The sequence below is a fragment of the Macrotis lagotis genome, chromosome 5 (genome assembly GCF_037893015.1).
Source record: "Macrotis lagotis isolate mMagLag1 chromosome 5, bilby.v1.9.chrom.fasta, whole genome shotgun sequence".
NCBI lineage: Eukaryota > Metazoa > Chordata > Mammalia > Peramelemorphia > Peramelidae > Macrotis > Macrotis lagotis.
In genome coordinates, this window is record NC_133662.1 from 128,604,369 (window position 1) to 128,630,162 (window position 25,794).

The 25,794-nt window shown below is 36.4% G+C and overlaps 1 protein-coding gene, 1 long non-coding RNA gene and 1 pseudogene across 4 annotated transcripts in view; 2 read left to right on the forward strand and 1 right to left on the reverse strand.

Annotated features, from left to right (window-relative positions):
* The window catches only part of LOC141487897 (uncharacterized), a 107,965-nt gene extending 106,412 nt beyond the window's left edge, over positions 1–1,553 (reverse strand). The window contains exon 1 of one of the 3 annotated variants that reach the window (XR_012468538.1): positions 1,188–1,552. This is a non-coding gene — a long non-coding RNA (uncharacterized LOC141487897). Of the gene's footprint in view, positions 1–1,187 lie in introns of all 3 variants that reach the window. The other 2 variants (XR_012468537.1, XR_012468536.1) reach the window with 2 other exon arrangements.
* On the forward strand, positions 2–25,380 carry SMPDL3A (sphingomyelin phosphodiesterase acid like 3A). Its single transcript, XM_074187482.1, has 8 exons — positions 2–262; positions 9,648–9,861; positions 10,853–10,997; positions 15,673–15,769; positions 19,076–19,254; positions 20,333–20,513; positions 21,926–22,050; positions 24,996–25,380. Exons 1-8 carry the CDS (start codon positions 139–141, stop codon positions 25,311–25,313), a joined length of 1,383 nt encoding a protein of 460 aa, XP_074043583.1. The 5' UTR covers positions 2–138; the 3' UTR covers positions 25,314–25,380.
* On the forward strand, positions 6,392–9,640 carry LOC141487893 (BPTF-associated chromatin complex component 1 pseudogene; annotated as a pseudogene).
* Positions 25,381–25,794: the final 414 nt, after the last annotated feature.

The window sequence follows — 25,794 nt, forward strand, 5'->3', positions numbered from 1 at the left end:
TGACAGACTCACCCAGAGCCTCCAGCAAACGCCTCCTTTTCCCACCCCACCCCCAGGGACCTGACCTGGGGCCCCAGCTTTAAGACCTTTAAAAGCCGCGAGCCTTCTGGGCTGACTCCAGAACACCTGGTGGGCGCTATGGAGCGGAGGACTGCGCTCTCCTGGGCATGCTACCTGCTGAGCGGCTTGTATTTCGGTTCTGTCCTTGTTCTCCCAGTTGGGGACTGTGCCCCTGCGGCCCGAATTCAGGATCCTGCTGTGGGTAAGTGCTCTATCATCCCTCCCTAGGGACTGGCTATGGAGAACTGCAGGGAATGGGAGCCTAGGTAAATGCAGGCTCCAGATCAATTATCAATATATTTTTAAAGAAAGCCTTTGCCATTCCTCTGCTCTCTTTTTACCAGAAGGGAGTGGGGAGAGGAGTGGAAGCACTTGTGAGTTGTCGAAAACTTGGAAGGAGAGAGAAGGCAGGAAGGAAAGACAAAAAAAAGGGGGGGAGGACAAAAGTATATTGGGGGGGGGGTGGCTGAGGGTGAAAACATGTCGGGGGGGAGGGGAACGGAAAGGAAGGGAGCCTGCCCCTGCCTGCCAGCCTGTTTACCCTGAGGACCGGGAGAGAGTCTCTGTGGTGGCAGCGGCTGCCTGGAGATCCGGCCTCCAAATCCAGCTCTAGGGAAGCTGTCAGTCACACAAAGCTGCCTCTCTGATAGGAGTGAGCACCAAGAGCCAGAATTGTCCCTCTAATCTTTGTTTTTACATGCGCAACTACCCGGTTTTTAATTAATTAAGTAATTTTTACTTTAAAACGAAAGCTAGGGAGCTTTCACTCTTACTCCTCGAGTTGCACTGGGAACTAGGAAAAATTGGTAAAAATGCACACCTCCCTCTGGTCTGACTTTGGACTGGCCTGTGCCCGGGCCTGCCTTTCAGTGCTGCTAAGGATTGCTTTGAATGCTGCCTTTTGTTTTATTGTCTTAGTCTAATGACTCAAAGATCTAGGTGTTTCTCCACCCTCCCCACCCCCAAGCATCCCAGAGCTCTTCCAAAAATGAAACTTCCCCGGAAGGACTTGGCTTTTTCCTTGGAAACAGCTGTCTCTTAAGTGCCCGCGATAGCTAGTCCTGAAGAAAATGCTTCTGTCTCTAAGCAAGTGATTCTTATTCTTTGTAACGTGCTGTGGTACATACCTGTCCTTGGCTGTCAAGTTCCTGTGACTCAAGTATTCTGTCGTTAAAGCTGGTTGGTTTCACAACTTCAGTGAATGACAGACATAACAAGAGTGTCGCTGGTGATTTCCCATATGTTAGTTAGTCCTTTTGTGTTGGGGAAAAAAGTTTAATGAGCAGTTGTTCCGGGCCAACCATGGTGCTAGTTTGACCTTGAGGAGAGAAGAGAGTTTAGATCCTGGGGTTCCCGGCTCTCAGAAGTTTCATTCTAGACCTTGTTGAAGAGACACTCCTCTTTGGCAATTAAAATGCAAATTCTCAGTAGACAAGAGCTCCTCATTGGGTGATTTTAGTGATTTAGTAGAACAGGCTGGTTTCTAGAGAACCATACTTCAGGGTAACATCATTTTGGGGGGGGGGGGTGGAATATAAAGTTACCTAGATTTGCAGGAAGTGGAGGGCAAAGGGGAAAGTGTGTCAGTCCAGTGTTTTCAAGTCTCAAGTACTAATGCAGCAGGTGAAGAATTCTTTACTATTGTGTATGATTATTTTTAAAAAAAATAATTATTTTTACAGTTTCCCCCAATCTTGTTTCCCCCCACCTCCACAGAATTGTAAAACTCAAAATAAATAAAACCTTTCTTAAAAAAATATTTATTTTTTCCAACTCCATGCAAAGATGGATTTTAACAATCATTTTTCTGGTAAGGTTTTAACTTTCACATTTTTCTCTCTTTCTTTCCTTCTCCCTCCCTGTGACAAAGCAATCTAATATAGCTCATACATGTATATTTTAAATATATTTCCATATTAATCATGTTGTAAACAAGAAGAAAAAAACCACGAGAAGGGAAAACCCATAAAATATAAAGCAAATTTTAAAAAATGAAAAGAGTAACTTTGCCTTGCATTCAAACTCCAGTTTCTCCTCTGGATGTAGATGGTATTTTCCATCACAAGTCCTTTAGAATTGTCTTTGATTATTTTGCTGCTGAGATGAGCAAGTCCATCATAGTTAATCATCTTTAGTTTAGGATTATTGCTGAAGGTGAACATTTACAGGAAAATAAAAAGCTTCATCAGTATTTCTTACTGTTAACTTTGCTTCCTCAGGTTCATATCCTTAGTCCTTAGACCCTATCTGTCAAGTTTTGTTGGTAAATCTGGTGAAGTTCTGCCAGACTTTATGGAGGTGTGCTTGATTAATTATAATGCATATCACCATTATATATTCAGCATCTATAAAACCTGACCTTTTGGAACTTAGAACCCTAGGGATAACAAGAATTTATAAATATGTAAATCCTGGTTATGTGCACAGTGATTTGGTCGTTCTAAAAAGTGAGGAAATCATGAAAAAATCTTTTGAAGGAGGTGGTAGATCTACTGAGATTTAAAGGGAACCAAAAGATCCAGTATTTGTAGATGAAGAGAGAACATTCTGCATAGTGGGGATGACATGTGCAAGGGTATGGAACTGGGAGTTGAGATATCCTGTATAATAAATGGCAAGAAAACCAGTATGGCTAGCAAGGCACAAGTTTATGAGGGAAAGCAATGTACAACCAAACCTGGAAAGGAAGGTTAGGATCAGAATGTAAGGTTTCAAATTAGAGGGTTTTTTTCATCCAAAAGGTAACAAGGAGCAACTGATGTTTCATGAGCAAGGGTCAGATCATTTTTTTTTGTCCATAAGAATAAAAAAGTGTCAAGGATAGGATTCATAACTACATAAGTTAGAATTTGAAGTAATCTGAGAAGTCTTTCTAGAGGAATTCTTTCATTTTATAGATGAAGAAACTATGGCCTAGAGATATTAGACTTGTCCAAGGTCACAAAGGATTTGAACTCAAGTTCTCTGACTTGAAATTCAGTCACAACCAACCCAAGTTCCTGCAGGCAATTAGGTGGCACAATATATATAGCATGGATCTGGAGTGAATTTTTTGTGTATTCAAATCTGGTGTGACCCTGGGCAAGACATTTAACCCTGTTTGCATCAGTTTCCTCATTTGTAAAAGGAGCCTGAGAAGGAAATGGCAGACTCCTCCAGTGTCTTTGCTAAAGAAACCCCACCGGAATAGGACTGAACAGTAATAAAAACTCTTAACTAGATAGATCATAAGGCTTCTGAATTTGAGAGGATTAATAAAGATTTGGATCAAGTCTTCTTCCCCTTCAAAAATCATTGCTGGCCCACTTTTGCCTTCTAAAAGAATTTTGCTATATTAATCCTCTCCACACACTTAAATAGAGATTTTGGAGTCAAGTAGACCAGTCTTATTTATTAATTGAGTAACCAGCATTTGAGGACTGAGTGCACTTAAGATACTTGTTGGGGGCAGCTAGGTGGCGCAGTGGATAGAGGACTGGACCTGGAGTCAGGAGGACCTGAATTCAAATCCCACCTCAGATACTGAATGTGATACCTATGTGACCTTGGGCAAGTCACTTTACCCCATTGCCTTGTACTTGTTGACTGACCTTGTACAAGTCATTTTACAATGGGCTCCCCCAGACAACTCTTAACAGTTTCTAATTTGAATTGGTAAACTAGTAGCAATTCCTCTCTGGTCTATCCATCTCAACTCCTTTTATCTTCCTCTTTCTCTACTCTTTGCTTCTCTCCATGTTCCTTTTCCACACTCCCCTCCTTTTCTCTTTTTTCCTCCCTCCCTTTTTTAGTCTCTAAATTATTAATTTATTATAGATCTTTTTAAACTGTTTAATCTCCACTGTCTATAGTAAAAATACCCCACCTCAGTTTTGTAGTACTACCTTTTATGTTATTGATGGGGTCTTTACTAATGAGCCCTTCTCTAAATCTGCTCTGAGTACTATTCTTGGGTCCTTACTAAAACTAGAAATTCTATCTGTGACTGGTCCTTCAACCTCTATCTCCTACCTCTTCCCAAAACCTTTGATTTCCTGTGTCATTGTTATCAGAATACACTAAATAGGTTTATCTTTTAACCTTATGCAAAGGATCAGTGTTTCCTTCCAGCTTCTGGGGAGGATTTGTCCTTTTGGCAATGCCAGCCTCTTAGCTCCAGGCCCACAACTATTTTTCTGAGATCGATTCTTCTCTCTTCCTGCCTCCTCTTTCCTTATATAAAGATGGGTACATCAGATACCTCTTTGCTAGAGAATCCCAACTCTCAGCTCCTTGTGTCAGCACAGTAAAGTCTAATAAAATAACCAACCAATCTCTGTTAGAGAGATCGTGTCTCGTGAATTCCTTCTCAGACTAGTGCTGACTCCAATATTATGGTGGCGCTGACCCCAACAGTATCAAGCATTATTTTGCATTATTGAAGCACGTAGTGTATTTCTATCTGGGTAAGTTTGGTGTGCCATCTAAACTTTGTATTTTCCCAAGAATTTTCTTCCTATCCCAATCTTAATTTTATAGTTAGCCAGTTAAGTTTGACACTTTTCAGGTTTGACCTTTGAATTCCTTGTATCTTTTTCTTACATTTGTTTTTTTTAGGTTTTTGCAAGGCAAATGAGGTTAAGTGGCTTGCCTAAGATCACACAGCTAGGTAATTATTAAGTGTCTGGGGTCGGATTTGAACTCCAGGTACTCCTAACTCCAGGGCCGGTGCTCTATCCATGGTGCCACCTAGCTGCCCCTGCATCTTTTTCTTATCACCAGACTTGCTATGCTTAATCCCAAATCCTGAGTTATCCCCATCAGGCTCCACTGTTCATATTTTGACTGCTAAAAAGTCCTGGAAGGAGTTAGGAAAGCCTGACTAGATTCACTACTAACTGATGTTGTCTAATCTCAGCTTCACTGCAATCGCCCCCCCCCCTTCCTTAATGACACCTCTATTTCATTTCCCACAGAGATTGTTCCAAACCTTTTCTTCTTTATTCTAACTTCACATGACTCACTCCCCACCTCCCTGTCAGTAGAGAATCTTTTATACTTTGCTGTGAGTTCCCTCTTCTATTGTTTAACAGTTGTTTTGGCCTCATCACTCATTCTTTCTTTTTTTACTCTGGGTTCTAAAGCACTGATCACTAAGACCAACCTTTCTGCTTATTCCTTGATTTCATTCCCTCCTCTGACACTCTCTCTGTTCTGCCTATAAGCATGCCAGGCCTCTTTCATTTTTCAAATCAAACCAAAGAACAAAACAGTTCTCACTTGATTCTACCATCCACTCAAACTGTCATTCTTTATCTTTTTTATTTCACAAACCCTTGGAAATAGTGCTTACACTTTTTGCCTTTTCTTCTCAATTTATTATAGACTGGCTTCCAGTTAATTGCTAATTCTGGAGGTCTGTCTACAGTCCATATCCGTCTTGATCTCTACTGCCTTTGACAATGTTGAACATCCTCTTTATCTGAATATTTTCACCTACTTGAATGTTCATCTCTCTGTTTTCTCTTAGTTTTTCTCTTATGCGTCTAGTCACTTTTCAGACTCCTTTACTGCTGGATTATCCATACACTTATTCCAATTGTGGATGCATCCCTCTTCTTTATTCTTCCTATGCTTTCTCTTACATAACAACTTGAAACCTGTATATTTAATTTGACTGCTCCAAACAAGGTTTCCAATATTATATTGAAGAAAGAGGTCAGAGAGCTCCAGATTGATTATATAGGTAGTTTAACAATCAAAGTGGAATACTAAAATCAGGCCATTTGGAGTGGCTACCAGAACATACTTTGGATCCCTGCAAAGACCTCCCAAAAACTCTATAGTAATTATAGGAAACAGAGTGATGAAGGAGGAACTCTAGAATATGTTGGTTTACATTATAATGGCTTTCAGTGATAGAGGTTTTTGCTAGGAAAACCAAATTAATCATGACTTTTAGTGCTTAAGGAATCCACATTATAGCTTTCACCAATAGGGACTCTATAATAAGCAAAGTGAATCTAAACCTTGATTTATTTATTTTTTTAGAATTTTGCAGGGCAAGTGGTGTTAAGTGGCTTGCCCAAGGCCACACAGCTGGATAATTATTAAGTGTCTGAGGCCAGATTTGAACTCAGGTCGTGCTGACTCCAGGGCTGGTGCTCTATCCACTGTACCACCTAGCTGCCCGCTAAACCTTTATTAAAAGTTGTTTCTTTCAGAAACATGAACAACAAGGTTGCTAACTTTATGTTAGAGTATACTTTGTAATCATATATAGTATTGAAAGTATTGTACTTGCCGCCCCGCGGATGGGGCCGGGGCCAGGGCCGGGGCCGGGGCCGGGGCCATGATGTCAGCTTCCACCAAGGTCGGGGAGATCTTCTCGGCTGTGGGCGCCGCCTTCACCAAGCTCGGGGAGCTGACGATGCAGCTGCACCCGGTGTCGGACTCCTCCCCTGCTGGTGCTCAGATAAAGTCTACAGTGAAACGAAAGGTATATGAAGACTCTGGCCTTCCTCTTCCAACTGAATCACCCAAGAAGGGGCCCAAAAAGGGAGCATCTGGTGTCCTGGTTCCTGCCTTACCTGTACCCCCACCCACTGGGTCTAGTGTCCCTGAAACTGGGGGTCCTCCCCCAAAGAAGCAGAAGGCTGATGTGATGCTGAGCGCCCTGAATGACTCAGATGCCAACAGTGACCTAGTGGACATTGAGGGGCTAGGGGAAGCTCCCTTAGCCAAGAAACTCAACTTCGACCAGGACAGCCTGAAATTAGACTCTGGACTTCTCATGACCTCCACTGATCCTCCTTTGCTTTCCCGATGACATTCCCACCTCTGAACCCTGGGACCCTCTTGTTGTGGACCTGAGTGGAAACCTGGAAAAAGGAAAGCTGAAGGAAAATATCTGCCCTACAGACCCCTCTGTGAACATTTGCTCCCTGCCCACAAAAGAAGTTTTTTTTTTTTTTTTTTTACAGAATCAAATAAAAATTTCATTCAGTTTGGAAAAAAAAGAAAGTATTGTAATCAATAATACATAAAGTAATGAATGAAAGTTCAACTTAGTTATTGATTTCCTCCCCAACCCCTGTTCCCTCTTATACCTAACTCGGATTGCCTCACATCCAGGACCACTTCCAGTCATTCTGATATATATCTGGTGACTGGACCCAGATGGCACTGGAGGAGAAAATAAGGCTTAGCACAGCAACCCCCTCACTCAAATCCAGTTTAGGTGCTTGTCATAACATCACTTCCCCTGACTGAAGTCATGATCTTCTTTAAGAAAGAATGACAAACAACCCCCATGACTGGGGCTGGTTAGCTTGACTGCTTAGATCATGGTGCTAATAATGCCAAGGTTGCAGGTTCCATCTCTATATGCTATAGACCACCTAATATCCCAAAGAAAAACTGCCTTCAGTAAAATAATGGAATTTTTTTTCAAATTCCAATGTGTATGTGTTGGGTAGATTTCATATCAGCTTAAAAACAAGTCAACATGTCATATAATTTTGTAGTAGACAGCTATAATTCAGATCAACATTCTCAAAATTGTAGATAGGGTTTCATTAATTAATCAATAAAGGTTTCTGGTGACCTTTGGCAACCAAAGTCTTTGGCATTGTCAAAAATGGTTCAACATCAAAAATGAATAGTATTTTTATAAATTGGAACTTTTGTTAAAGAAATCTGCTTTGACTCTGTACCCTAAAGGAGATATCCATGTGGCTTGAAGCTGAGACCTTCCATACGAGTTGTCTCCCCCCCAGTAAAATGAGAGATCTTTGAGAGCAGGGAATTATCCTACTTTTAGAATTCTATTTCTAGAACTCAGAAGAGTCCTTTGCACCTAGGAAATTCTAAGTAAATACTTTACTCATTTAGTCACTCTTGTTATAGATGCCCATTCTATGTCTTCTTTTTTTTGTAGTGATTTAAAAGGACATGGACTAGATGCCTATCTTGCTATGAATCAGCCCTGTTATGTGGCCAAATTCCCTAGGTTTCCTTTTTTTCTTGCCTTTTTCTCAGTGTGATTGCTAATATTTCCTTCAGTTCTAAAACTCTATGGTTCTAGAAATAGAGTTTTTTTATAGAACATTTTAAAAGTACTTTAAAGTTTGCAAAGCTCTTTACAAATATTGTCTTATTTGATTTTCACAACATCCCTGGCAGGTAGGTACTGTTATTGACTTCCTTCTTATACATGAGGAGACTGAGTCTGAGGTAAGTTAGGTGGTTGGATTTAATTCTGGTCCTCCTGACTCCAGATCAGGATCTCTATTCTCTCTGCTAACTTCCTAACTGGGAAATATGTCAGTAATAGCAATAGATATAAACCAAAAAGTCTAAACAAAAAGTATTTACTACATAAACTGTGTCCCAAGCATTATGCTAAGAGATGGAATTGACCATGTTCAGAGTAATAGTAATAAAATGATATTTTGAAACGTGTCTGACTCTACAGTCTCTATAGGTGTAGATACAGTGGAGAGATTGACAGCCCTGGAATCAGGAGACTGTGAGGCCTCAGACGTTTGACACTAACTAGCTGTGTGACCTTGGGCAAGTCACTTAACCCTATCTCATATTCAGGACCATCTCCAGTCATCCTGATTCATATCTGATCACTGGAGCCAGATGGCTCTGGAGGAGAAAGTGAAGCTGGTGACTCAGCACAGTGCACTCCCCCCCCACTCAAATTCAGTTCATTTACTTATGGAAGAACCTTCTTGATGTCATGGGCTTCATTGAAAATGAAGGACAAACAACAATACATTTAACTCTTGTGATTCATACAATTGGATGTGATTGAGAGTGAAGTCCCTTACTACATCCCTAAATGTAATGTCTTTGATCCTTAGGGTAATTCCCAGGCAAGGGCAAAAGGGAGCATCCTGCACCATTTTTCAGCTACTCCATTGAAGCAGCATTGAACTATCCTCCCCTACAACCATTTCTCTTGCTAAGTAAAACAGAGAGTCTAGATAATGGACTACTATTATTAGGTAGCTTTCAAAATCCTAAATAGAAATTCCTACATTTAGCCTAAAAGTTTCTGCTTTAAAAATTTGCTCATTATTAATCTCGTGTGGTTTCAGATGAGAAACTAGGAGAGAGACTATTCAGATTATAATCTGCTATTAAATCAGCATACAACACTGGACATATATTCTTTTTCCACATGAATTTTTCTATCTGGAAAAATGCACATAGTCATACCTGGAGAATACTTCTAAAGCCATTTATCCTTCAAGGAAACATGCTATTAAGTCACAAAGTAGTATTACTATCTTTCCATAAGGGTGTCTCCATATATTTCATTATGCAAATTAGCTCTTACTTGTTCACACTATCTCTGAACCTATCAATTGTGATTCAAGTTTATGAGTCCAGTGAGTCATTTCTTCCAACTGTCCTCTGTTTCCTCATATACTCATTATGGAAAGATTGCATTTAACTGTAGGGCACAGGAGTACATCATTGCCTCAAAATTTCCCCCATCATCTTGTGGAGAACTACTTCCAGTTTCTTATAAAATTATGTATATTGAACTTAGAGGCAGAGAAGTTTTAACAATATTTCCTTTTAATCCATAGGACAGTTTTGGCATGTAACTGACTTACATCTAGACCCTACATACCATATCACTGAGGACCATACAAAAGTGTGTTCTTCATCTCAGGGGGCAAATGCATCCAACCCCGGTCCTTTTGGCGATTTTCTATGTGATTCTCCATACCAGCTCATTTTATCAGCTTTTAATTTCATTAAGAATTCTGGACAACAAGCATCTTTCATGATATGGACTGGGTAAGTGATTAAGTCAGCAGAATCTAGAATTTATATAGTGTCTACTCTATGAAAAGCCCCAGTAGAATAGTAAGTGATTTATGATACATATGTGTGTGTATAGATAATATATTTACTCAATGTTTTCCATTTATTTGATTCCATAATAAATCAGATAAAATTAAGATTACTTTAAAAAATGATGGGATATTGAATAAATTATTCTTACATGTAAGATGAGTTAATTTACATAGTCTTAAATATAATTAAAATAATATGTTGTGAAACACTAAATATTTCACAAATGAATTGCCTTTGAAAAATGTGTAACAAAGTATTGAATACACTTTATCATTATGTTAATAGTTCTTGTATTAATAGTTAATAGTTCTTGTAAGAAGTGATGGAATATATGTTTTAGGAGTTTTAAAGAATTTTCTGTTATGGTCTTTCTATTTCATTCCTGTCATGAAATTACTGCTTAGTTTAATCATTGAGGATTAATATAAACAAATTCAATCCTGCTTCTATTTGATAGCCTTTCAAATACATGAAGAAAGCTATTTTTTTCTCCCCTAGGACTTTTCTCTATTTTCTTCAACTGATCATTGTAAGTCCATGACTTTACATATTTCCCCTCCATGAAAATTTTTCATTTTTTTCATTTCATTTTATTTTTCACATTTAAATGTTTTTACTTGGTTTCTGGTCTCTCTCTGAACTCATTTTTTTTGATTGATCATCTGAAAAAATCAACAGTGATAATTTTCCCATTTTATGAGGAAACAATATAGGAGAAAGAAGAACAAAAAAGAATTCTGGAGTGTGCAAGTGAAGTAGTGAAGAATATGGGTGGTATCAGTAAATTTTGGAATATTATTTGTAGCAGCTTTTTATGTTATGATTTTTAAACATTGCATGTCTAAGGTGATTGGCAAAATTCTTATAAAATTACATTTTTCTCTTAATTACTATCTGTTTTATTAATTAATGAATATTATCTTCTCTTCAGGGATAGCCCTCCTCATGTTCCAGTCAAGGAACTGTCCACTGATGTAGTCATAGATGTCATTGGCAATATGACAACCACCATCCAAAGTCTCTTTCCAAATTTCCAGGTTTTCCCTGCTTTGGGCAATCATGACTACTGGCCTCAGGTAACTTTATCTTACAGAAATCTTAAAATAATTTTGATCTCTGGGGATAAAAATGGATCTCTTAGGATCTATTATTGAGTATTTGAAAGGAAAACAGGGTAAGCAAAAATAAATCAACTATTGCTTTTGCATAAAAACTATAGTTAATTTCTTCTGGGGTTGATTATCATTTGGGGAATTATCATAATCCCTTTAGTTATTTACATTCATAATCTATTCCCCTCTTTTGAGTCATTTTACTTTTTTTAAAAAATTGCTTGTACCGGGGGGGAGGAGAGATGATAAACCTAAAATTTTAGGTTATCACCTTGTCTTAAGGTTGACTGTGAATTTGAACCTCTTGGTCAAAGTTAGGTTTGAGAATTAACTAAGGATTCCAATTTTTATATCTAATATAGATCTTTATAGTTACAGATTAAAATAAGTGTGGCTGAATTAAGCCACTGCCTAATGTTTAGAATTACTCCTAAATTCTAGAATAAAATTTTAAGTTTCAGATGACTGTAGATACTAAAATTAAGTACTATGAAGAATGTTAGGGGGGAACTGTGGGGTAGTAAAAGTAGGCAATTGTTCAAGTTAAAGCAATAGACAATGTCCAAAGATACGTTTTATATTGAGTTTATTTTTGTTTGTGTTTAAATGTGATATATGCTTTAAATAGTACTATTAAAAGACACATTTTGACCCATTTCTTTGAAAATGTGAACTTATTTATATAAGGCATCTTTGTCTTTACTGGTTAGAGTCACTGTCACTAATTTCTCATTAATAATGCTAACAACAAACAATATTTTATTTGAAGTGGTACTTAATGCATGCTACCCAATAGTTAAGCGACATCAACAAGCATTTATTAATCACTGGAGAAAATGAGGAAAGGCAAAAAAGGCCCCTTCCCTTTAATAAACTTGAAGTCTAATGGGGAAAATAATGTTCAGAATAATATAGACAGAATTGTTTGTAGACAATGTTCATCCTTTGTAATTGAAGGGGATCTTATTGTCATATACATGATGACATGACTTTCACAATTATATTTATTATAAGGAGAGGAGTGTTTTGTAAAGACAGACTTCTCACTTCCAGAAACATTCCTCCCCTTGACCTGATAGGAATCAGGACTATTGGTAATAGTCTGGATTCTTGTAGGAGCCTCTTGACTTTTGAAATGGTTTCTCTTCCTCTCTTACCAGTGACAGAATACGACAATCTGGTACATTCAGGTTTGTCTCTCACTTGTGAGAATGGCCAAATTAAACTGCAAGCTTCACTCTTGGTAGTGCCCTTCAATCAATACCTTTAAGTTTCAACTTTGCAATCATTCTTCTTCCCCAGAACCCAAACATGGAGGTTTTAAGACCATCACATACCATTGTAATACCAAGCATAAATGATGCCAACTAGTGATCCAGGAGCATTATTTCCATGACCTGTCAGACAACAGTTTCTAGGAAAACTGTAGAAAATTTCAGAGGAAAGGCACTAATATTATGGAGATCCGGAAAGAGGCTTCTTGTAGATTGTTGGGACTTCAGCTAAGCTTTGAAGGAAGCAAGGAGGAAGATATGAGGTAGGCAGAGCTCCTGACATGGGGAACTAGACCATGAATATGCAGGTAGAAATATTCTAAAAGCTTTTGGAGCTCATATGACTCTAAAACTCAGAGGAAAGGTAAATGCTAGAGATAAAAATTTGGTAATCATAAACATAGAAGCAGTAGCTGAAGTTATAGGAATAAATGAATTTTTCATTAGAGATAAAGAAGAGCCATGAAAAAAAAAACCTTAAAAAGCACACAGAATAAAGACTCAAGATTGTATAAGGACTCATTGAAATGAACTTAGACATTACAATCAAGTAGGAAAAAACCCAACATGCTATTGTGCTTTGGAAACTCAAGATGGAGAGAGGATTTTGAAGCCTACCAATGTTCAATAAAACTGGGTTAGAATGAGTAGAATGTAAACTATATAAACTTCATGTATCTTGCCATGTAAAACCTGTATCCTCCCAGCTCATGAATTTTTTAAAAGGAACTTTAATTCCTCAGTTTGAGAAATTAGCAATATTATTTTTAAAAATATTGTTATCTTTTGTTTTTGCATTACCTTAATTTGCAAACTTAGCCAGGTTTTTCCTACTTTGTAAATTATCCCTCATAACAAGGAGTTTAAAAGGAAAAAAAAGAGAAAACAGTTCAAAATTGATTAATACATAAACCATGTCTGTCATTGTACATATATGTATATTTTTGTGAATGTACATAATGTAGTTCTTTCAATTTACATTGTTGTAGTCATTGTGTGTGTATTGTTTTCTTGTTTCTCCTTACTCTGCATTAGTTTTTAGCAGTCTTCCTATCCTTTTCTTAATTGCTTACTTTAATTCCTTTTTTTAAATTCAAATTTTATTTATCTTATATTCTGAATCTTAGTTTCTGTAGATCCTGAATATACCTCTCCTATATAAAAAGAATAGGAAACACAAAAAAGCAATAAAAATAACCAATATATTATTTTGATGATATTTGTAATGCTTCATCCTCACAGACCCCTACATCATTTGGTAATATTATTAAAATAATTTTTATCTTTCTATAATTAACAGAAATACAAATTGTGTCATGAAAAGCATGGAAAGAACTTCCAGAATTATCTGTAAATAATTATAGCGGATATTAGGCAATAATGACTGAGAAAGATGCTATTGAATTAGAAGCATAATGTCTAATGAAGTCATGCAAATATTTACCATAGAAACACAAACACATATGCACATTTTCACATCTCCACCCATTAGAACAGAAGAGGCAGATATTTGCTTGGTAGCCTTTTTGTTCTCACCCCAGGAAGCAACCTGGGTCAGGGTCTCTAATTATTTTTAGGTTTTTCCCCACCTCCCTGTACTAGTAAAGCTGGGTAAGCCTAGTGCCCTTCCTTTCAAACTTCTTTTTTTTTCCCATTGGCCTTGGATTTTGACACATTCCAGAAGGCAAAGTGAATGGGACATGTTTCAGAAAGAGATCTTCATTCTGGTTGCAACCAGAATTGTCCCCTAGAGCAAGTCTTTGTCCCTTATCTATAAAATGAGAGGGTTGAATTATATAATATCTAAGTTTCCATTTATCCATCCACAATTCCGAGTCTATAATTCTAAGCTGTAATGTTTTTAGACCTAGCATACTGGAATCTCCACCTATTATAGCAAAGGATGGTTTAGATTCCTTATTTGGTAGATTGTTACTGAAATCCTGTTTGGCATAAGTTATTGTATATTATATTAAGTGACCTTGAAGTAATTAGCTCCAGTTAGAACAAGCTGCTGTTTATTTCTTAACCTGAGTGTACATGAGTTACTGCCATATATTTGGTTATTAGGAAAAAAATCATCTTGAACTAATGACTTGAGTCATATTGGGTAATGACTAGGATGTTGTATTATTTCTGGCATGTGAATCTATATCCTGGAGTTTCCATCAGTAATATGGGTGGGCTGTCATAATGCATAATATTACAAAATGTGATTATATTACAATGATCTGATTCTGAAAGTCTCTCTTCTTTAAAATTAAGGTGTGTGATTTTAAATTATTAATGCTAATATAACAACAGCTGTATTTTCTACATGACTATAAAAGTAATAACATCTTTTTCAAGCATTCTTTGAAAAGTTCAAGCCATGTTGAAAGGTAAAATGAAAACAGAAATATAGTCTTCAGATAAAGGGACAATGTTGAAATAATACCAGCAATAGTAATAATAATAATAATAATAATAATAATAATAATAATAATAATAATAATAACTAAGATTTAAATAGTGTTTATTCTATGTAAAGCCCTTTGTTCAGCAGCAGCTAGGTGGTACAGTGGATAGGACATTGACCCTGGAGTCAGCAGGATCTGAGTTCAAATTCAACCTTTGACACCTGTGTGACCTCACGCAAGTCACCCCATTGTCTTGCAAAAACAAAACAAAGCAAAACAAAATTCTCTGTTCTGCACTTTACAGTTATTTCATTTGGTCCTCAAAGTAGCCCTGAGAATAGTGGCTGTTTATCCCCATTTTATAAATATAATACACAAGGGTCTGTGATTTCCTCAATACAGGGAAATCCAAGTATGGGAATAAAAAAAGACACTTCACAATCTGCCTAAAAATTTCTAGATAAGTCATAGAAAAATTTATTTCAGAGTGTTCATCTGTGGTAATGTGACAGTGCACTAGCTATAGAGTCAGAGGACCTACCTCAATTCAAACCTCATATTTGATCTTGTAACCTGTATGGCCTCAGGCAGGCCATTTATCTTGGATGTATTTAGTTGTATTCTGATTCTCCTATTAGAATGTGAACTCCTAGAAAAAGGACCCCGGTTTTTTTTCCTTCTAATATCCTGAAATTAACACCCAAAGTGCTTTTAATGAGAGATTTGGACCAGGTTGCCTCTGAGGTCCTTTCTCACATCTCAACTTTTTGGTTCTGGATTCATGGAAGATTAGTATCTGTAATTATATTAAGTATTCAGAAAAGTTTGTGTGGTTTAGAGTTAAGGTCATAAAATGTGATCATTTTATTTAAGTTATTTATTTTAAAAATGGTTCCATCATCATTCTTTGTTCATGTACCTTAATAAAAATTTCATTTGGTGCTTTATGTTGTTATATTTAATCAGGACCAACTGCCTATATCCAGTAGCAAAGTATACGAGGCTGTAGCGAACTTCTGGAAACCATGGTTAAATGAGGAAGCCATCCGTACTTTGAGGACAGGTAAATTTCAAGAGTTATAGATGCCTCCTTTACTATACTTTGAAAATCTATAGTTTGGACTTGGTCCTTAATTAATTGCATTTGTTTGGGTGTGCCACACCAGTCAGTCCCAGAGAACTCCAGCACCCTGTTTTACTGGAAGCCTGTGAGTAGTTTGCATTGCTTTCGTACAGCTGTGGTGACCCAGTTTATCTTGTAGGTAGTTCTGTCCCCTGCCTGCCTCCCTCCCTCCCTTTCTGAATTTATGACTGTCTGGAGAAAAGAGAGCATGTGACACATAAAACAAAAGTTGGCATATGGATTTGAATATGAATAAAAAAATAGCTCTGAAACCAGTGCAGTAGCCAAGTCAATTAAAGTATGAACATGTGCAAATGCCAACTTTAACCAATTAACCATAACTTTGCAAATCTAACAGCCATGTAAAATTTAAATGACTGAGCTTTTCCAATGTAGAATGGAATGGTGAGATGTAACATTTTTGAAAATGGGCATATAAGAAGAATATTACTAGGTCTGTAAGGAAGAATATAAATACATAGATAGTATATACCATATTACTCAATCTGATAGATATTCTAAAAGTAGGTTATTAGGCAGACTCTTTAATCTCCTGGTCAGTTAGTATCTATTTAATTGACATACTAACTAAACCCTAAAAAACATAAATGAGGGGTGGCTAGGTGGCATAGTGGATAAAGCACCGGCCTTGGAGTCAGGAGTACTTGGGTTCAAATCCGATCTCAGACACTTAATAATTACCTAGCTGTGTGGCCTTGGGCAAGCCACTTAACCCCATTTGCCTTGCAGAAACCTAAAAAAACCCCCCAAAACATAAATGAACTCTAACCTAACAAGAATCCCTGAAGAGAGAAGAATTTGCAGAAATTTCAATGCAGGCAAACTAAATAACATCCTTAAGGAAATGCTAAATTGAGGACTGCTGGAGACAATCTGGTCTTTCAAGAAGTATTTATTTAAAAAGTACTTTATGTTTGAAATTCAGGGATATTAGAAGGGAAAAAATCAAGGTCCCTTTTCCATATGAGCTCACATTCTAGGGGAGACAGCATATAATTAAATACATTCAATATATGCATATACACACATACACACACACCCCGTGTAATTGGATTATAGAGTATAGAGGGGAGCAAAGTGTAAAAACAAAACTAGAAAGATAGATTGAGGTGAGCTTGTAAAGGGCTTTAAATGTCAAATAAGAGGTTATATTTGATCCGAGAGATAATAGGAAGTCATTGGATTTTATTTTTAGTAGAGGGGTACATTGTCAGATCTATGCTTCAAGAAAATCATTCTAGCAGTTCAGTGAAGGTTCGATTGGAATCAGGAGAAATTTGACAAAATTAAACCAATTAGAAGACTGCAATAGTCTAGGTAAGAGGTGATGGGTGGGTCTCTCCTTGAGAGTGGTGATTGTATGGATATAACTGTATCAAAGCAAAGGCATTTAATAAAATGGTATAGTTAAGAATGGCAGTTGCAAATCTCCCTTCTGCACCATAAATGTGAGACATGTGCTGTCATAAATATAGCATCCATGGAAGGATTAGATGCAAATACTGTATAGTAGTAGCAAAGTGTTGGGAATTCATGGCTAATGCATCTTATAACTGATGACTTAATCACCAGGGCTAGCTTGCCTTTAAATCCATGCCCTACTCTCTTCTCTACTGTAAGGTATCATTCACCTTGAAACTACTTCTTTGTGTTTATATCTGCCTTTGCTCCCTCACCTATACTTTAACTCATGCTGGAACTCTGTCAGATGGAATGTTTGTTTTTGTTTTGGAGGCAATAGGGATCAAGAGACTTGCCCAGGGTCACGTAGCTAATGAATGTCTGAAGCAAGATTTGAACTCATCTTCTTGGCTCTAGGGCAGGTGCTCTATCCACTGCATAACCGAGCTGCCCCAGTGGATTGTTACTGGCCTGAAGCTCTGCTGCTAGATGCTATGGCTAATAGAAGTTGAGTAGGAGAGAAATATCCCTCTTTTCTGCCATAGGCACAAGGGTTTCTTTCCCAAAGCTACTCCTAGACTGGACTCTCTCCCTAAATCATCCAAGAGCATCATCAATTTTCACCCTGTCCAGTAGGTGTTTTCCTTTCTGACTCATTGGGAATGGTAGTATTCAATCAATTGGGAGGTGGTGGTAAAAGAAGTATTAACAGGTAGTTAAAGCATTAGCACTTCATTTTTTGTTATAGCCTATGACTTTATCAATTGAATTGAGGGAGGTGAAACCAAATCTCTATATTTCTTTTTTTTAAGGCAGTGAAATTAAGTGACTTGGTCAAGGTCACACAACTAGGCAATTATTAAGTGTCTGAGGCCACATTTGAACTCAGGTCCTCCTGACTCCAGGGCCAGTGCTTTAACCACTTTGCCACCTAGTTGCCCCCTCTATATTTCTAATTAATCTCTCTGTATTGAACTAATTTCTCTCTAATCCAGCCTCTATACTGTGATCAAATTGATTTTAATAAAGGACATATTGACTATGTTACTCTTCTGCTCAAGGAGTTTCTGTGCTTCCTTATTGTGAGGACTGATTTAGCCCTTTTTCAAAAAGGGCTTCTAATTCACCTTGGATATGCTGTCCATATTTGCAGTAGTTTTCCTTCCAAGGAGCAATCATCTTTTAATTTCATGTCTACAGTCACTATTTGCAGTGATTTTTGAGCCCGAGAAGATAAAATCTGACATTCCTTCCATTTCTTAAACTCACCAAGTTGATTCTTCTTGGCTTCAGGACCAGCACTCTATCTACTACATCACTTAGCTGCTCAAAATGAGGGTAGAGTCAAATTTCGGTATCATTTAGTTAGCTGTGGATAGTTCTGTCTGATGATAGAGTGATAGGGTATAAATTATTTGTGCTCAATGTTTTCCTTCCCACCAAAAGTGGTTATAGTCCCAGAAGGTCATGGAAACCAACTTTTCAAATTAAGCTTCAGTAGAATGCTCATTCTTCACTTCACTAACCCTTGTAAAAAAAAAAAATATATATATATATATATATAATCCTATGGTTACACTGATTGTACCTAGTGGTGTAGTAGAGAGAGCACTGAATTTGAAGTTAGAAAACTGAATTTGAATTTTATCTAGGCTCTTTTATAAATTTTGGGTAGTCACAACCTCTTGGGTTAATATTTCTTCATCCATAAAATGAAGAAATTGTGGTGTGTGTGTGTGTGTGTGTGTGTGTGTGTGTGTGTGTGTGTGTGCGTATGCCTGCACATGTGTTTTCTGATAATATGTATTGAATTTGTTTTCACAGGTGGTTTTTATTCACAGACTGTTCCATCCCATCTGAACCATCAGTCTCTCAGGATCATCAGTTTAAACACAAACTTGTACTATAGCCCTAATGCCGTCACTATCAACAAGACTGACCCAGCAAATCAGTTCCAATGGCTGGAGAACACGCTAAAGAGTTCCCGGCAAAATAAAGAAAAGGTTAGAGACTTGTGTTGTTCTAAAGCCCTCAGGAGTCATTCAGGGATTTATGCAATTGGGCATTGACTGGTAGGTTAGATAGAGAAGAAAGGGAAGTTTGGGTATAGGGTAAAGATTATAGATCTGTTGGGCACACCTTAAGGACAAAACATAGAGAACTGGATCTGAATAGGTGCTAACTGGGACAGAAACAATAAAAGGGAAAGAGGGGTGAGCTTTTCAGGGAATATGAAGTGGAGGAATAGTTTTACTAACTCTCTCTAGGGGACTTTCCCTTCTCAAATGGCAAGTGCTAATCATAATGGGTAATTAAGTATACTCAGCTAAGTAGTTTTTTTTAATATAGCAAGAAGGTAGCACAGCGGGGAAGAAACTGTAATTTTCATAAATAACTCGCACATAAGCTAAGTGTTAGGGAAGAACACTGTCTTTAGAGTCAGACAATCTGAATTCTAGTCTTAACTCTGATGGGTATTGCCATTGAAACCTTGGACAGGTCCCTCTGTGCATTAGTTTACTCATTTCTAAAATGAATAAGTTGAGGGGTGGCTAGGTGGCACAGTAGATAGAGCACTGGCCCTAGAGTCAGGAGAACCTGAGTTCAAATCCGGCCTCAGACACTTAAATAATTACCTAGCTGTGTGGGCTCGGGCAAGCCACCTAACCCCATTTACCTTGCAAAAACCTAAAAAAAAATGAATAAGTTGAACCAGATTGCTTCTGAGGTCCCTTTCAGCTTTAGATTTATGATTCTATGAAGAATTCATAGAACCACCATTCCTAGGTAACTATGTAATTTAAATGGGAAAATAGTTTAAAATAGTGTTAACATAATTATTCAGGGATAAGTTCGTGGATGTGGTTTATCTCATCCCCCCTCCCCTCAAAAAATGAACCTATAGTACCCAGGATTCAAGAAATTTTAAATTAGATATTTTGCAATGAATGCAACTTATTTAACATGTCCCCTATACAAAATGTAATGCCATTGGTTGGTGGTCTTAGCATGTAAGGTTGATAAGAGATCTAAATTATAATTTGGAAATGTGCTGATATGCCAATCTGTATTTTTTTCCAGGTGTATGTGATAGCACATGTACCAGTGGGATACCTACCATATTCAAGAAATACAACTGCTATGAGAGAATATTACAATGAGAAACTGATTGGTATTTTTCACAAGTACAGTGATATTATTGCTGGACAATTTTATGGACATACACACAGGGATAGCATTATGGTCCTTTCAGATAGAAAAGGTAATGTTGAATTGTATGTTTGCAAATGATGCTTCAACATAGTGTCTACTTAAACAGTTAGCTTGTTACAGAGAATTACAAAAATGAATTAAAAGCTATATACCAAAAGTACACCTTTTTCTGCAACCTTTGGGTTTACCCTAGAAATGGAAAGTATCCAGTCCAATAGTGTGATATTAAGCTTGTACATAGGACTTTTCCTTGACTTCAACATTACTTGATTGACCTCAGCAAGAGAGTCTCTTAAACTTCCTCTAAGTTAATTTTATTTTAGAATAAATATTATCCTTGAATTTAGAGAAAATTTGCTGGTAGTTTTGACTTAAAGTCCAATTAACTTAGAGGGCAATGCTTTTTATATCAGTTGTTTAAAATTTATATATTCAGCTTTTGATTATCAGTGGTTAATCTACAGTGAATTTCTCATAAAAGTACTTCCTGATATTGTCAGCTTAAATCAAAACCTTTCTTGATGCAAAATAAGATCTTGTTTAATCTAGGAGCAGGAAACAAAAACATATTATGGCAAATACTTCGTACCCTCTCAAGGCAAGATGTACTATGTTCAACAACTTTGTTTTTAGAAACCAACTCTGCACCCAGTTGGTACTTTGCTTTAGTCCAAGGGATGATGCTGTTTTCCTTGCAGTGGGAATAAAAAGATTGGAAGAGGGGCAGGAAAAGAAAATAAGGAAATTTTGTAGGCCATCTAGTCATGTAATCAGACTGAATGACCAATTATACTCTAAACATATTGGTAATTCCTAGAATATCTGACATTTTCATATTTTATTTTAGAACAAAAATTCATTCTTAAAACAATTACTAAGTAGATGATCTACATTTTTGATTATGTTTATTTACATCTGATTCCCTCCATTTTGCACATAGGTGAGAACTGAATAAACATATGTACTGATTCCCAAATGCATAATAATTTATGTATATGCACATGTGTGTGTGTGTGTGTATATATATATATATATATATATATATATATACACAAATTAAGTGTAGACATAATACATACATATTAGCAGGCAACAAAAACAGTCAATATATGTTTTTCTATAGAAATTGGAAGAGATTTCTCATGTAGAAAAGTAAAATATTATTCTCCTCCTTTTCAGTTAAGTCCTTTAATTTGTGTTGTCTGTTTCTGCTGTGTTCTCCTGCTAATTAAAAAATTTGAGAAAATGACATATTTCTCCATGTTATTGTGACTTGTTTTCCTTCGGTAAGAGATTCAGAACTATAAAAAGTGCCTACAACTACTACTGCTATGAAGTGTTAATAAAATTCTTAATGTGTATCTATTGAGAACAGATTAAGGAAGAGAGGCAAGATAAACCACATGTACTTTCAAAACATTTGCTTAATATAGTTTGTATGTGTATGTGTGTTTCCACTAGGAAATCCAGTCAGTTCTTTATTTGTGGCTCCTGCTGTGACACCAGTGAAGAATATTAAAGAAAAGCAAACCAACAACCCTGGAGTCAGATTGTTTCAGTATGATCTTCATGATTATCGATTGCTGGTAAGTTGAAATTATTCAAATTGGCACATTAATATATGTCTTGGTAAGTTTTCTTAGGTTAATTAGGATTTTTAAAAATTCTGAACCTGTGGTTTCATTGGTATAAGGAACTATTGTTGTTGAATATCATTCAGCAAGTATTTATAATTTATATAGTGTTAGAGTTGCCAAGGGATAGCGAGATTAAATGACCTGTCTAGGATCAGACAACTAGGAAGAGTCAGAGACAGGATCCCAATACATCTCTTCCTACCGTCAAGGCAGCCTCCTTATGACTCTGTCATATTATCTCTTTAGCATATTCCTACAACACAAAATAATGCATGTGGATGTTCTAGAATTAAAGTGTCAGTCTCCTCTCTCTCTCTCTCTCTCTCTCTCTCTCTCTCTCTCTCTCTCTCTCTCTCCTTTCTCTATGTCTTCTGTATTCTGCTTATGTGTATGACTTATAATTTTTAGTTTACAAAAGCTAGATAGACCATGAGGGTCTACTTATTTCTTCAGTTCAATTAAGCAGTCACTTATTAAACACTTCCTTGGGGAAGACCCTGTATTGTGCATTAATGATTCAAAGACAACATGGTGAACAGTTCTTACTCTCAAGAAACTTACATTCTGCTGAGGGATATCATATGTAAAAAGATAATTTGGAGAGAGAAAGAGCACTGATAACTAGGGTAATCAGGGACTAGTTAGGGAAACCTTTCCTCTAAGAAATGATTCCTGCCTTCAAAACTAAGTCTTCTAAGAGATGGAGGTAGAGGGACTGTTTCCAGTCTGAATAAAGACATGGAGATAGGACATGAGATGTTTACTCTAGAGAACAAATCTGTGCTTAAGGAAAAGTAATTTGGCAGCTATTATTTTGGAGCATAGATTGGAGGAGGAGAGGAATTAGGAGACAAATTGGGATTTTGCAATTATGGATTTTGAACTGGAAGGAATCTTAGAGATCATTTATTGCAGAGGTGTCAAACATTTCTGTGAGCTGGTGTTAGGGATCCACAACACTCTAGATACTAGAATCAGATTAAAATGTAATTGGGAAATATTTAACAAAGTGAATAAAAATGAAGCATATCATAATTTGAAGTTAGCTAAGTGCACCAACAGAGATCCAGTTCTGAGTTTGACACCTCTTATTTTAGTCCAACTTTTATCATTTTACAAATACTTTTTCAGGTTAAATGATTCACCCAAGATCATACATGTAGTAAAAGAAGCAGATTTTTCTTTCTTGTGATTTTTTTATTGCCTTATTAAAACTTTCTTTTTCACTCATTGTCTTCTGAGACCAAATTAGATACTTTCTTATAATTCATAATATTCTACTGGAATCAGAAAGCAGTTTGGGAATATTTGAGCTTTGGGCTTTTTAGCTTTGTTTAACCTTGCAGCCATAGCTAGGTGTACTTGAGCAGAATCATTCCTCTTCCTCAGGTTGAAGTTGACATTATTCCCCCATAAATTTTAACCTCTGTCTATTCAGAGCTTTTCCTAACCATGAACAGAAAGAAATTTCATAAGCACTTTACTTATGTGTTCCAAGATTTTCCTAATCACTTAGTTGGGTATCATCATATGACCTAACATTCATATTCATTCTTCTCTTTAAAACCATTATAGAAAAGTTTAGATAAGTTTGTTTTCTCAAGTAGTCTAATTTAAAAAAAATAGTTACAATTTACAGTTTCTAAATTTACTTAACTAGGAGACTTAAAAACATATTTAAACAGAATTTTAAATAATGATTTTTATGCAGAAAATGTGCATTCTAAATAGTGTTTTGAGAAATTATCTTGGGAGATGTCTATGGAGATAGTCAAAGAAATTTGAATGTTCTATTTGGTGGCAATTTCATCCCCTCCCTCCCATTACTATTGAGTGTGTAGAAAGACTTTTTTCTGATATTTCTATTGATATTTCATGCAAGAAGCCCTGGAGTTTGAGACTATCAGTATCCATCCTCATAGTGAAGGGGAGAATTAAAACACCTAGTTAGCAATCCGGGCCAGTATAAACTTTTTTGGACTCAATTACCTTTACTTTTTCTAATAAAAGGAATTTTTTGACTTGAATCACACAGTAAATTTTGTCAGTCCAACAACTTACTTTTCCCATAAAGATTCAGCAACTGAGAATGGAAAACTAATAATGAGACTTCTTAGACTGAAATGAACCAATAACTAAGGTGGAAAATATTTCGAGAATTTTAGGATTATGCTATTTTTTAACATATAGTATTTCTTCCATTAGAATAAAAGCTTATTCTAAATGACCATAGTTTTATTTCTTTCTAGTGAACTGATATTTAGTATGCTTTGTTATTATACCTTAAAGTGCTGTATACTTGCTAGTTATTGATCATTATTATTATTATATGCATCCTCAGCATCATCTTAGGCGCTAAGCAATGCTTTTTTATTAGTTATCTGATGGCACATAAACATTTACTTCAAGAAAAGAGAAGAAAGAGTTTTTAATGGTTTTTAATTCTTTTAAAATAGAAAATAAGTTCCTTCTGGTTTCTCCTTTCTTTTTCCAGATGTGAACTACAAACTTTCAATTTATTCTTAACCAGATAGCAATAACTTACACAACTCTTAATTGGTATTCTCATTGTATAATAATAATAATAATAGTAATAATAATAATAATAAATGATAGCTCACATTCAAGTAACATTTCATGGTTTACAAAGTGCTTTCTTCCCAATTATATAAGATAGTTGGTATAAATATTATCACCCCCATTTAACAGAGGAGGATAATAGAGATTGGAAAGATTAAGTGTCTTGCTCATGGTTATTTAGAATTGATAGAGCAGGTGCTCAAATCTAGATCTTTTGAAGATAGGTCTAGTTCTCCTTTCATTTTTACACAGTGCCTAACCCATATTGAATGTGAAGATATTAATATGATTTTGTATATATTTTTTAATTGTAGGATACTTGGCAATATTATTTAAACCTCACAGAGGCTAATATGAAAGAAGAGCCCAATTGGAACCTGGAGTACGTCCTGACAAAGGCTTATGGCATTGAAGACTTGCAACCAAAAAATTTATATGAGTTATCTAAGCAATTTGCAGTCTTAGATAGTAAACAGTTCTTAACATACTACAAGTATTTCTTTGTGAGTTATGACAGCAATATAACTTGCAGTAGAGAATGTAAGGTCTATCAAATTTGTGCCATTATGAATCTTGATCAGGAATCCTATACAGACTGCCTCAAGCAGTATGGCCTTCAGTATATGCAGTAGTTATTTCTCCATTAAATTTAAAAAAAAATACCAAGTGTTGGGGGTGGCTAGGTGATGCAGTGGATCGGACACTGGTCTTGGAGTCAGGAGTACCAGAGTTCAAATCCAGCCTCAGACACTTAATAATTACCTAGCTGTGTGGCCTTGGACAAGTCACTTAACCTCACTGCCTTGCAAAAAAAACTAAAAAAAAATACCAAGTGCTATATTTCTCATTGATTCTACTTAGGAGATTTCATGTAAATTGTGAATTATTCTATTAGTTAAATGGAAATCTTTTCCTCTTTAATTATTTCCAATTTTAAATATTTGTTTAATCTTCTGATTTTTCAATATTGTTGAGCAATGTTTATACATGCCATTATTATGTGACTTTTGGATGTCAATTCTCATTTCCTTGGCTGTGTAATAATCTCCAAACTATAGTAACTTGTCACATAGCAAAGCAAACAACCACTTCTTGAGTGAAGCCCCATTGACC